Below are 12,399 nucleotides of genomic sequence, written 5' to 3'. Positions count from 1 at the left end.
TCACCCTGTTTACCCCGGTCTGTTTTCCTGCTGTGGGAGTGGGAGTCGGACGGAGTGAGCTAATGCCAGTCTTATTAAAGGATGGAAAAGGAGGCTGATAGAGGGAGAAGGGAGGAGAGAGGGCGACGGCTGAGGGGGAGGAGGGGGGAGAGGTGAGTATAAAAGCTTCGTTCTGAGGAATTAGGGATGTTCCTCGGGAAAGAATTCATCGATATTTTCCAGACTTCTGCTGCAGAACTTCTACGGTGAGTAGATGAACAAAGAACCTCTTCAAAGCCGCAGCAGCTCAAACATCCAAACAGTGAAAATCTGTGACATTAATTTTTAATGCGATGCAGTAATAGTGACGTGTACTAATGCGTAGTACTATGTAGTAGTACTTTTTAGCCACGTTGGGAGATTCAACAGTCAGGAAATCAGAAATGTGAAAAACATTCTGTGCAGAATAAAGAAGAAGTAACAGATCTACAACTCTGTCTCTCAACTACAACTCTCTCTACAACACACACACACACACACACACACACACACACACACACACACACACACACACACACACACAATGTCTCTATTTGAATCTGTGGATGCTTCATTTTAGTGCTTGCTCTGAGTCTGGGTTCATCCAGTGCCAAGTTATGCCAGAGGGGCCATGTAGAGAGTTTGTGGTTGTGTGTGTGTGTGTGTGTGTGTGTGTGTGTGTGTGTGTGTGTGTGTGTGTGTGTGTGTGTGTGTGTGTGTGTGTGTGTGTGTGTGTTAATGAAAGCTGCTATTGATGTTGAAAGGCTGAATCAGGATTTTCAGAACTTCTAAACAGATGTGAACGGTGCTCTGCTCCTTCCTCTTCTTTCTCTCTCTCTCTCTCTCTCTCTCTCTCTCTCTCTCGCTCTCCCTTCCTCTCATCCTTCTCTTCTTCCCTCCCTCCCTCCGTCCTCTGTCCTGCAGGTGAACCCAGGATGAGGAGTCTGCTCAGGCTGGTGGTGCTCTGTGCTGCGGCCGCTCTCTGCGTCTGCTACGGTACCGACCCGCACCGACACCTTGGCTTCACCGTCACGCTGCAGTAGCCTCAAACATCCCACTCTCATTTATAATTAACCGATTCCATGTTTTTCCCTTAGACTCTCATGAAAGCACAGAATCCAATGAAGGTGATCCCCCGTTGTCTCTAATGAAGGAAAAACATGCATGCTATGTCTAAGGCCTGCTGCCACTAACACACTGACTCTGCTGCTCCACTGACATTGGCCCGTTGGTCTACTAACGTTTTGTGTTTGCAGACTTGTTTGTGACTCCGAACCGAGCCCACTCGTTTATCGGGGCCCAGGGCGTCAGGAGGGTCGGACACCACCCAGGGACCGGCGTCGGCTTCTACAGCCGGATGAGGTAAAGCCTCAGACCACAGGGCAGTGAAGCGGGAGTGTCTGACCTCTGATCTCTGACCTCTGATCTCTGACCTCTGATCTCTGATCTCTGATCTCTGACCTCTGATCTCTGACCTCTGACCTCTGTGCAGGAAGATGAAGAGTCCGGCCGAGCGTCGAGCGGAGACCTGCGAGGACTACTACCCCTGCCGCTACTACGCCAACCACGTGGGCTCCCAGATGGCCTACAACAGATACTTCGGCGGCCGGGGGTCAACGCAGAGACCTGCGGGGATGCGTCGATACTGAGCATCGGCGTTGAGAATCTTTCGCTTCCACAAACCACACGTTTTCTGTAATTTATGTGTTTGTGTTGTTTTGTGGCATCTTCTTGATCCAAGCATCCATGAGGAAAACACATTTAATGAAAGGCAGGCTGCGGCCACGTCCCGCTCACGTAGCCATGTACGTAGCCGCGTACGTAGCCGCGCACGTAGCCGCGTACGTAGCCGCGCACGTAGCCACGCACGTAGCCGCGTACGTAGACGCGCACATAGACGCGTACGTAGACGCGCACATAGACGCGTACGTAGACGCGCACATAGACGCATACGTCCTGTCCTGTCAGGATCGCTGGTTATCACTCAGGCCCCGCAAGCGACGCCTCGCCCACGCATCCAGACCCGACTTGCTTCCTTTGCTTTGAAAAGAAAAATAAAATTCCCTTCTCTGGGTTTTGTCTTAATCCCGTTTGGGCTGTTTGTTGCCATGTGGGCTTTGGGTTTTCCGAAACAGCATCTGCAATGTGGAGCAGATGTTCAGATGAAAGCACAGATCTTGTTTCTGGAGGAGTTTTAAAAACCAAGAAAAACTCACTGGTTTTAGAAGAAACATAAACAGAGTCACAGTAGCAGCAGTTCTACATTCTAAGCTTCACTGTAATAAAAACGAGACTGAAAAGAAGTAGTCATATATATATATATATATAAACATCTGAGTGTAGCTATGTATCTAATCTAATGAGTCTGATGGTGAATGTAAAGGACCACGACACGAGGCAGGAAGTTAAGGAGGTTGCGTGACGGGTCGATGCTCAGCTGAACTCGGCACCGTCCTGTTGGACCTTGGTTTGTTCTGCACTGCCATGAAGCCACACATGTGCACAATTAAAGTCCAATCCTTGAAGGTCGTCCCTGAAACGAGCCAAGAATAAGGCAGCCGCTGAAATTACAGCGCAAGGTCTGCAGACAGGACGGGTCCAAACGTTCCGCTCAGAGAGGGCTCAGCCCGAAGCTTTCTGACTTTCCTTCGGCTCATCAACCATGACTTTGACCTCACAGTGAGTTCTGGGTCTGGTGCTGGTGAGAGTGGGTGTGTGACAGTCACATGCCCCCGTCAGAGGACGAGGACGCTGCTGCTGCTGCTGCTGCTCTGCTCGTCTGTCTGGGCTCAGGTAGGACTCTCAGACCTCTGGCCTTGTTACAGTGAGGCTGTCGCTGCTCTTCTCCTCTCAGTCTGAGGGAAGTGTGTGAGGCCCAGTTGGGCTGCGAGCACAGGATGGACCCTACGGACCCGTCCCTACTAGAACCCGGACTGGCACACCAGTCTCCTGTTTCCTGCTTCCAGCCTGTACACATGAATAAAGATGCTGTTTGCTTTTGTCTCAGACACAACGTGACTCAGCTGAATACAGCTGATTTTCCTCACAGTGCGTCTATTGTTACATCTATTGTTACATCTTAACTTGCCGTCTTTACTTTGCGCCGTCATTTACTGGAGGAAGTGGTCGGACCGGTTGGTGGCGCCGCCCCACAGATGTGGCTGCAGCTAGATGGTCCGGTTTGTCCCTGCCTGTTGGTTGCTTTTCTTTAAGGAACCATTAGATTAGAGGTGACGTGATGCTTTGTCCTTTCTTTGTTTCCTTTGACAGTCACAGTTGAGTTCAACTCAATGCAGTTTTCTTTATTTAGCTCCAAATGAAGCCTTTAACTGTAGCCACGTACAGATCTGTTTAAGCTAAGCTTTACTTCATATCAGACCTCTACACGGTGTCAGAGGTCTGATATGGTACCATCAGTGAAACGAGCACATGCAGACATAAACGATGCGTTTATGTCCGATGTGTGCGTTTGTTGTTTCAATGTGTTTCTGCACGTTTGAGCATTAGAGGCACAAACATTTTAAACATTCAGGCTAAAAAAACTAACTGGAGCAGCCAGTCAAAGCAGCGCCATGTAGTCAGAACTGGGTGAGAGCTGTGGGCCTTGTGGCTCCGTCTGGGTCCTCCTGGGTCCGTCTGGGTCAGGTTCTGTGTCTTTGACTTGAACAATATTTACTAGTAACAGCATGAAGAGCTTACGTAAGGCATCTTCATCCAGACGCCTTTCATTCTATTTGCTTTAACTGGACAAACTCTTTATAGTTTTGATAACAGATAAAATGAAGGTTGATCTAATAAAACGAGACATAAATGCAGACGAAGACCAGACACAGTGTGTGTGTGTGTGTGTGTGTGTGTGTGTGTGTGTGTGTGTGTGTGTGTGTGTGTGTGTGTGTGTGTGTGTGTGTGTGTGTGTGTGTGTGTTTCTGGACTTGTTTCTTTCGTGACACCCACCTGGAAACAGATTCTGTTGCCAAGTTTCAGCTGCTTCTTGTCACCGCCTGACGTTCTTTCATTCTTTGTTTACATTTTGATGAAAACTCTGATTTGGCTTTTGCTTCCCTTGAGTCGAGGTCATGACACACAGTAAAATGTAATGTTCATATCTTAATAAAAATATGACATATAATGAGCTGTTTGCTTCTGAACCTTTAACCTAAATCTCGAGGTTGAAGCTTCTTTCCACACGGTTCCTCCCTCCTCTGTTTCCTGCACAACGGGTTTGTCTGGAGTCTAACTTTAGCACCGCTGCCTCCTCCTCAGGATATAAAAGCCGTGTGCCGAGCTCATGCCTCAGACGTCATGTATGACCAGCTAACCTTCGAGCGGGAGAACCGGGAGCGGATCCAGGCCGTGGAGAACTCCTTCAGGCCGTCCGGCAGGCCTCTGACCCGACCGGGCCGGTTCCTGATGGGAGAGGGCTGTTTGTTAAAGCAGGGCCGTCGCAGGCCGGAGCCCAGAACCTTCTTCCTCTTCAACGACATGCTGATGTACGGCACCAAAGTCCTGAGGGGCCGCTGGTACAAGAAGCAGAACATCATCCCTCTAGGTGAGCAATTGAGTTTAAGAGCAGGTAGAAGCTGGTGAGAACCTGTTAAACCTGCAGCCACACACATCAAACGAGCACCGCATCTTACGTCTTCGAACCTCTCTGCCTTCCAGAGGACGTCCTGCTGGGGGACGTGGAGGACAGCGACGAACTCAAGAACCAGTGGCTGATCCGAACCCCACGCAAGTCCTTCTTCGTGTCGGCCGAGTCGCTGGAGGAGAAGCGGGCCTGGATGCAGCACATCGAGCAGTGCAAAGCCGACCTGCTGCAGAGCGGCGGCCTCCAAGCTGGCGCCAACTTCGCAGTGTCCTGGATTCCAGACCAGACCTCCTACAAATGCATGCGCTGCCTCAAGAAGTTCAGCGTGAGCCGGCGCCGCCACCACTGCAGGAGATGCGGATTCTTGGTGTGTAACAACTGCTCCAGGCCGCGAGAACTGATCGAGCACATTCACCCCACCAAGCGTGTGAGGGTGTGCAGCCTGTGCCACATCAGGAAGGAGGACAGCAACCCTCGCCTGAGGGGAGACAGCACCGGAACCAACAGCTCGGAGGACGAGGACTCCGCGGAGTCCAGTGATGAAGAGGAGGAAGAGGAGGAGGCCACCATGCAGGACCATGTTCCCAGCAGCTGGCTGGACTTCAGGATGGGAACCTGGGGCCACAGGACCAGCTTCCAGCCTGGAGATCTGAACCTGCGGCCCGTCTCCAGCCCGACATGAGGGGGGTCCTGAGCAGAACCAGAACAGACGAGGGAACCCAGAAGAAGCAGAAGTCACTTTAGTCCCAGAGGGGAATCATGTATTTATATGTATCTACTGCTGTTGTTACCAAATCACCACTAACTGTGAACATGAAGCCTATAGTCATTATATATGTGATCTAGTCATTGAATCCAATGTCAGCTGTTAATGTCATGTGTATGAGCAATAAAGTGCCTGGAAACAGGCGAAACCAACTGATCTCCTCAGTTTAAACTCCTTATGGTCCACAAATCGTTCAAAACTCTGAATTCCCAGACCTTGTCTGCTGAGTGCATCCATTAATGCGTCTCCTTGAAGATCCCTGACACCGACGTCAAATACAACAAATCTGTTCTTCACGTGGTTCATATAGTTCCTTTACGTAGAGACGAGCTGTTAGAGGTTCATTAAAGCTTTTAAGCTGCAGCAAATAAAACAACCTGTGACTGTCTGAACCTGGAGAAGCTCATAATTTGCAAAATAACCCAGTTCAGTGCAGAAATCCAACAGCGGTTTGGATGAGATGAGCTTCATGAGGTTGTAGATGAACATAAAGACGGCAGCTCCAAGAACAAAGTAAGGAGATTTAAGACCCTTTAGCTTAAAACATGTAAAGCTCATGTTCTCTGAGTCTTTGGACTCAAAGAACATGAGCTTTATTATTCCTTTCTTATTAAACCTTGTTGTGTTAATGACGTCATTGTGCTGAGCTGCTGTTTGTTCATCCCTCATTTTTCCCCACATCAGTATCTAACTTTTACTTCCTGATCAGAAAGCTGCGTCCTGGTTTCAAGCCCTGCTTTCATTTCCCCCACATTACGTCAGCTCCCAAAAACCTTCGAATGTGACGACTGGAAGAATGTTGTTTGTCTTTGTGTTGGCTCTGACGGAGGAACCTGCTCAGACTGAGGCGCCTCATGGTTTGACAGCAGCTGTGAAGTCTCTGACACTCAGGTTAAAGCTCCGCTCGTCTCTGCTGATTATTCCAACGTCGCCTGTTGCTTTGTTTTTACTTATAAACTCAGTGAAACGCGTGGTTTTTTACACATTGTTCCTTGGTTTTTGAAAATGACTGTTGAAGCTCATTCACAGTTAAGAATAAGAATAAGAATAAGAAAACTTTTAATAGACCCACAATGAGGAAATTTCATCTCACAACAGCAGAGTGTGATACAGAAGAATTAAAATACAGCAGCAAGTAAAAATACGGAAACAGATCAGTGAGAGTGGGTTGAGTTGGCTCAGTGATCAGAGTGGGTGTGCAGTCATAAATATACTCTGCATATTGCACAGTTTGCACAAATATTGTACAAATTTTGCACCGAGCCAATGTCTGTCTTACCACTGATGCAGTGGGTGGTTTGTCAGTTTTGGTGTGGAAGGTAGTTAACATTGTTAACATTGTTGATTGCACAGTCTGATGCAGCAGGTAGGAAGGATCTACGATATCTCTCCTTCACACAGCCAGGGTGGATCAGTCTGCAACTGAAGCTGCTCCACAGCAGACAGTGAGTCCTCCAGTGGCTCAGAGACCTGGTCCATGATGGATGTGACCCTTCTCTCACCACCTCCAGCACCGTGTCCAGAATGCAGCCCAGGACAGAGCTGGACTTGTTGATGACCCTGTCCAGTCTCTTCCTGTCATCACTGTGATGCTGCTGCTCCATCAGACCACACGTACAGGATGATGATGCCACCACAGAGTCATAGAAGGTCTTTAGGAGTGGCCCCTTCACTCCAAAAGACTCCTCAGCAGGTAGAGTCTGTCTGACCCTTCCTGTACAGTGCACCCGTGTTATGAGTCCAGTCCAGTTTATTGTTCAGATGCACTCCCAGGTACTTGTAAGAGTCCACTCTCTCAATGTCCCTTCCCTGGATGTGCATCGGTGGGATGACAGCAGGCTGCCGTCTGCGGAAATCCACCACCATCTCCTTCGTTTTCCCTGCATTGATCAGGAGGTGGTTCCGCTGACACCAGTCCACAGAGTTCTGAGTGAGTCCTCTGTACTCTGCATCGTCATCATCGGTGATCAGTCCGCAATCGCAGAGTCATCAGAGAACTTCTGCAGAACACAGCTGTCCGTGTTGTGTCTGAAGTCTGACGTGTAGAGGGGGAAAAGGAAGGGGGCCAGTACAGTCCCCTGTGGGGCCCCCACACTGCAGGTCAGAGTGTCAGACACACAGTCCCTGGCTCTCACAAACTGAGGCCTGTTTGTGAGGTAGTCCATAATCCACTACGTCAGATGAAGGTCCACACCAGCCTCCTCCAGTTTGTGTTAAGAAGCACCGGCTGGATGGTGTTGAAGGCACTGGAGAAGTCAAAGAACATGATCCTCACAGTGCTGCCGGGCTTCTCTAGATGGGAAAGGGCTCGATGTAGGAGGAAGATGACGGCGTCGTCTACTCCTATGCTGTGTCGGTAGGCGAACTGGGAGGTTCCCACTGCAGAGCGGAGCTGACCCAGGACCAGTGTTCCCAGTGTCATCATCAGGTGTGATGTCAGAGCCACTGGTCTGAAGCTGCTGAGGCCTTTAAAGGTTAAAGGTTCCACAAGGATCCAACCGGGGCTTCTGCGTTTTGCTCTTAATGATAAGCAGTTCCTGATCACATAAAGTGTCTAAACCCGGACTGGAACATGCTCCAGTTCACACGACTGCAGCGCTTCTATTAAAAGCTGCTGTTGCGTCACCAGGAAGCATCGAGGCTTATAAAACCAGTGCTGACGCCTCGTTTATGCCACAGGTATCAACCCGCGATGACAGAACAGGCGGAGGTTGAGAACAGGAAGCGCTGGCGCATCCAGGCCGTGGAGCACTCCTTTGGACCCTCAGGGCGGCCCCTGTACCAGCCGGGCCGGACCCTGCTGCGAGAGGGGGCGCTGAGGAAGCAGAGTCGCCGGAGGGTCCAGATGAAGGTCTTCTTCCTCTTCAATGATGTGCTGGTGTACGGCACCGTCATCCTGCACGGCCGCTGGCACCAGAACCAGAACATCGTCCCTCTGGGTGAGCAGCTGGTCTGCTTCTCGGGACATTTTCCCTCTGACTCTTGTTATGTTTCTCAGACAGGAAACTGCTGATGCCACATTGCATTTAACCTTTGTTCTATCTCTGCCTTCCAGAGGACGTTCTGCTGGAGGACGTGGAGGACCTGGAGCAAATAAGGAACCAGTGGCTGATCCGAACCCCACGCAAGTCCTTCTTCGTGTCGGCCGAGTCGCTGGAGGAGAAGCGGGCCTGGATGCAGCACATCGAGCAGTGCAAAGCCGACCTGCTGCAGAGCGGCGGCCTCCAAGCTGGCGCCAACTTCGCAGTGTCCTGGATTCCAGACCAGACCTCCTACAAATGCATGCGCTGCCTCAAGAAGTTCAGCGTGAGCCGGCGCCGCCACCACTGCAGGAGATGCGGATTCTTGGTGTGTAACAACTGCTCCAGGCCGCGAGAACTGATCGAGCACATTCACCCCACCAAGCGTGTGAGGGTGTGCAGCCTGTGCCACATCAGGAAGGAGGACAGCAACCCTCGCCTGAGGGGAGACAGCACCGGAACCAACAGCTCGGAGGACGAGGACTCCGCGGAGTCCAGTGATGAAGAGGAGGAAGAGGAGGAGGCCACCATGCAGGACCATGTTCCCAGCAGCTGGCTGGACTTCAGGATGGGAACCTGGGGCCACAGGACCAGCTCCTACCTGAGCCCACAGACACTGAGTTAGAAAAGCTCCAACACAAATCACTGTACATGTACATGCAAAATTATGGAAGTAAACAATAATCAATAATAACGATGTGTTTCGTATGTTCACTGGGGTTTATTTTGGTTTTGGTTACTTGAACTGTAAACTTGTTTGATTGTAATCAGTTGTTGTTCTTTCATGTAAACAATAAAGTTGCTGTAGCTCAGCTCGTCTGTGATTTAAGCCTCTTTACTTTACTTTACTGGGAACATGTGACACTAAACTGACTGAACAATCAGCACAACAAACAGAACCAACGCTGCGCTTCAAGAATTCCGACCACTGAAACAGCAGGTTTGTTGAGAAACGCTGCCAGCAAACCTCTGGAACCTGTCAGAACCGCGGACGCCGAAGCAGCTTTCATTGAGTCTCATCATCTGTTTATCAAATATGCCTCATTAGTTTGACTCAGTGGGGGAAGAACCTGTTTGCAGTCCGTTACAGTAAAAGGCCGTGTGTGACTCATCCTGCTTTACCTGGAACCGCAGCCGTGATGCTCCTGGAAGTCCCCGGGTCGGTACCGGGCCCGCGTCCGTGGGCCAGAACCAGAAGCTTTGTCCGATAAAGGCTGAAGTAAACAAACAGTCACAGATTATGTCAATCTGAGACGAAGCGTGACCGCCTGGAAACGGTTCAGTGTAAGTGAACACAAACACATTCCATCACGTTGTGTAGACGGTGGCGACACAAACAAACGTGTGGAGCTGTGAGGGTCAGTTCACAGCAGCTCGACAGACGATGGCTGGTGAAAACAGCCCACAGTTGATGTGAGGATAAAAATGATCAGTTCCTGATATGAACCTCTTGCGTGTTATCTTGTGTTATTGCTCTTCCTGCTTTGATCCAATCACATCAGCAAAACAAACGAGTTGAGAGTCGTGTGGTGGAGGTTATGGTACAATTACACAACACAGAACTGAAGCTCCAACACTTTTATGTCACCAAACCTTCAGTGTCAGTGAAGACATGAGACCAGGTCAGTGTTACCTAAGATTATGCAGCGTTCTGCATCTGCTGGCGTCAGACTGCTTTTCAGTGCGTTATTAGCAGCTGAGGAAAGCAGTGATTGATGTTTATGGAGCAAAACTGCTCTTGAGCTGTCAGTTCTCAGGCAATGAGCCAAGAAACTCAGAACTCAAGCCGGTTCTTTACAACCAAAGCTCCTTCAGACATGAAGGAACAGAGCGAAACACTCCCAGTGTTTGTTTTGTTTGTGTGTTGTGTTGTGTTGTGTTGTGTTGTGTTGTGTTGTGTTGTGTTGTGTTGTGTTGTGTTGTGTTGTGTTGTGTTGCGTTGTGTTGTGTTGTGTTGTGTTCGATGCATCCCTGATGTGAGAACCGTCACAACTGTGATCATTTAAACTTCAACCACCATCAGAGGCTGGTTCTGCTTTAGTCCTGAACCAAAGAGCTAAAAGAACGGCGACGCCGCTTCTCACACGAATGGAAAGAACCAAACGCTGCAGAGAATGTTTGACCTGTCAAAGCTCCTTTACGAGAACCAGGAAACACAAAGCGCCTGACACAGATCACTTATCATTCTGATAAAAGCTCCTCTGTCACCGTAACCTTACTTTGTGCCTTGAGGCGGTTGGTTGATCCAGCAACTGTGTATTTGATGTATGTTAGATAACAATACAACAACAACAATGCAAAGTGGGTCTGTGCATTGATTGATGCTGGGAAGTTACAGAAGCCTGCATGTTTGTGCAGCAGGTCTATTTCTGGTAATCATCTTGGGGAAATTCTCCTGGCTGTGAGTTCTATTACATTCCCCTCACTGTTGGAATTGGAAGCATGAAGATTTCCTCTAGAATGTGCTCCGGAGCCAAGTCCTCGCTGGCGATGGCCACAGGCAGCGAGGATCGTGACACGGTGCTTTCTCCTCGAGGCTCGAAGTTCAGCTTTGTTCACACGGACAAGAGCAGAGAGTGACAGTGACTCTCAATGTGTGAGATGACTCTGTGGACGTTACTGTGTGACCCATCACACAAAAAGCAACATTTCTGGTGCATGAGTAGATCAATTACACTATAGATTCTTAAGAAATAATTTAGATAAAATCAACAAAAAGAAGAAAAAGGACTACTTTCAGCAAAAGATCAGCAATGCAAAGAATGTCAGTAGAAAACTATGGAGCACATTAAATGAGCTCATGGGCAGAAGTCAGCAGTCTGACATCGTATGTGGAGGGGAATTTTATTACCAACCCACAAGATATGCAAATCATTTGAATAATTATTTCAAATGAATACTTATTTCCACTAAGCAAAGTGGAGGAATTAAGGACTGGCATCGGCCAAAACGGTTCAGCGTCATATGATGCAAAATTATATATAAGAAGTTCTGTACTTTTGCATTCTGTCAAATTGAAATCCCTTCTTGATGGAAAAGCATCAGAATTGGGCCATTTGAACTCAAGACTCTCCAATTACTCATTTATTTAATTTGAGTTTTTCACATTGCATATTTCAAGAAAGGTGGAAGGAGTCTAAAATCCTACTATTGCCTAACAACAAAAGGGCTGAGAAGTCGACCTACTAATCTGCTTCCTTTACTGAACAAAGTTGTGGAAAATATTGCTTTTGAACAGATTCATAAATCTTTTTTACCAATGGGCTAATGACCAAATACCTGCATGATTTTTGAGAGGGTTATTCTTCATAAAAACATATTCCATTTGTTTTGGAAGTAAATTTGAATTAAACATGAGAAACTATTAAAGGAGTTAATTAGAGATTGAGATTCAATTGAAGCAAGTGAAGGATTCTCTCTGTCCTGCTCAGCTCAGACTGATGATATGGTGGTTAAAATGGGCAAAGGCTTCACTTACATGCCCACTTCTATTCTTAAACAGGTGGAACAGTCTCCTGTTCTGTGTAGAGTACTGCCCTGTTATATGGTCGACTGCATCACAAAGGAAGCTTCCTGAGCTTCAGTTGACACAAAATAAAGCTGCCAGAGTTGTTCTTCAGTGCCCACAAAGAACAAGTGTGACTCCAATGCATAAACAGCTCTCATGACTTACTGTCAGTAATAAGATCAAATCTGACTTCTCTTATTTTTGTGGAATGTTTTATTTTTGAAACGAGCATCATTGTTTATTGTGCAGTTAGTTTTTGCTGAAAATTCTCACAGTTACTCAACGGTGATTTAAAACATTTTTTAAAGTCCACTGTACGCTAGAGCCATATTTAATTGGAACCAGCTGCCAGTGACCACACAGAGAGTACAAAACAAACATAGATTCAAAAAGATATTATTAGTTGAATTGCTGTAGACAACAACATGACAGCTTAGGAAGACACATTTAGATTTTAAATTTTGTAATGTGTATAATATTGCGTTTTATATTATTATTT

The 12,399-nt window shown here is 48.0% G+C and overlaps 3 protein-coding genes across 4 annotated transcripts; all 3 read left to right on the top strand.

Moving 5' to 3' along the window:
* Positions 1 to 96: 96 nt before the first annotated feature.
* Positions 97 to 2,103, top strand: mgp (matrix Gla protein). 2 transcript variants are annotated; one of them, XM_029158821.3, is made up of 5 exons: positions 99 to 245; positions 943 to 1,014; positions 1,116 to 1,145; positions 1,275 to 1,380; positions 1,511 to 2,103. In XM_029158821.3, exons 2-5 carry the CDS (start codon positions 954 to 956, stop codon positions 1,665 to 1,667), a joined length of 354 nt encoding a protein of 117 aa, XP_029014654.1. In that variant the 5' UTR covers positions 99 to 245; positions 943 to 953; the 3' UTR covers positions 1,668 to 2,103. The 2 variants fall into 2 exon arrangements, with proteins under 2 accessions (XP_055366818.1, XP_029014654.1); XM_055510843.1 differs by lacking the exon at positions 1,116 to 1,145 and having other exon boundaries at positions 97 to 245.
* Positions 2,104 to 4,305: 2,202 nt separating this feature from the next.
* On the top strand, positions 4,306 to 5,524 carry LOC114860278 (pleckstrin homology domain-containing family F member 2-like). Its single transcript, XM_029158759.3, has 2 exons — positions 4,306 to 4,567; positions 4,681 to 5,524. The coding sequence occupies exons 1-2, from the start codon at positions 4,321 to 4,323 to the stop codon at positions 5,286 to 5,288; spliced, it is 855 nt and encodes a 284-aa protein (XP_029014592.1). The 5' UTR covers positions 4,306 to 4,320; the 3' UTR covers positions 5,289 to 5,524.
* A 2,515-nt stretch (positions 5,525 to 8,039) lies between these two features.
* On the top strand, positions 8,040 to 9,204 carry LOC114860284 (pleckstrin homology domain-containing family F member 2-like). The gene is made up of 2 exons (XM_029158767.3): positions 8,040 to 8,311; positions 8,428 to 9,204. Exons 1-2 carry the CDS (start codon positions 8,065 to 8,067, stop codon positions 9,015 to 9,017), a joined length of 837 nt encoding a protein of 278 aa, XP_029014600.1. The 5' UTR covers positions 8,040 to 8,064; the 3' UTR covers positions 9,018 to 9,204.
* The last annotated feature ends 3,195 nt before the right edge of the window (positions 9,205 to 12,399 follow it).

This window comes from Betta splendens, chromosome 8 (genome assembly GCF_900634795.4).
Source record: "Betta splendens chromosome 8, fBetSpl5.4, whole genome shotgun sequence".
Lineage (NCBI taxonomy): Eukaryota > Metazoa > Chordata > Actinopteri > Anabantiformes > Osphronemidae > Betta > Betta splendens.
This window is presented reverse-complemented; position numbering and strand designations above follow the sequence as displayed.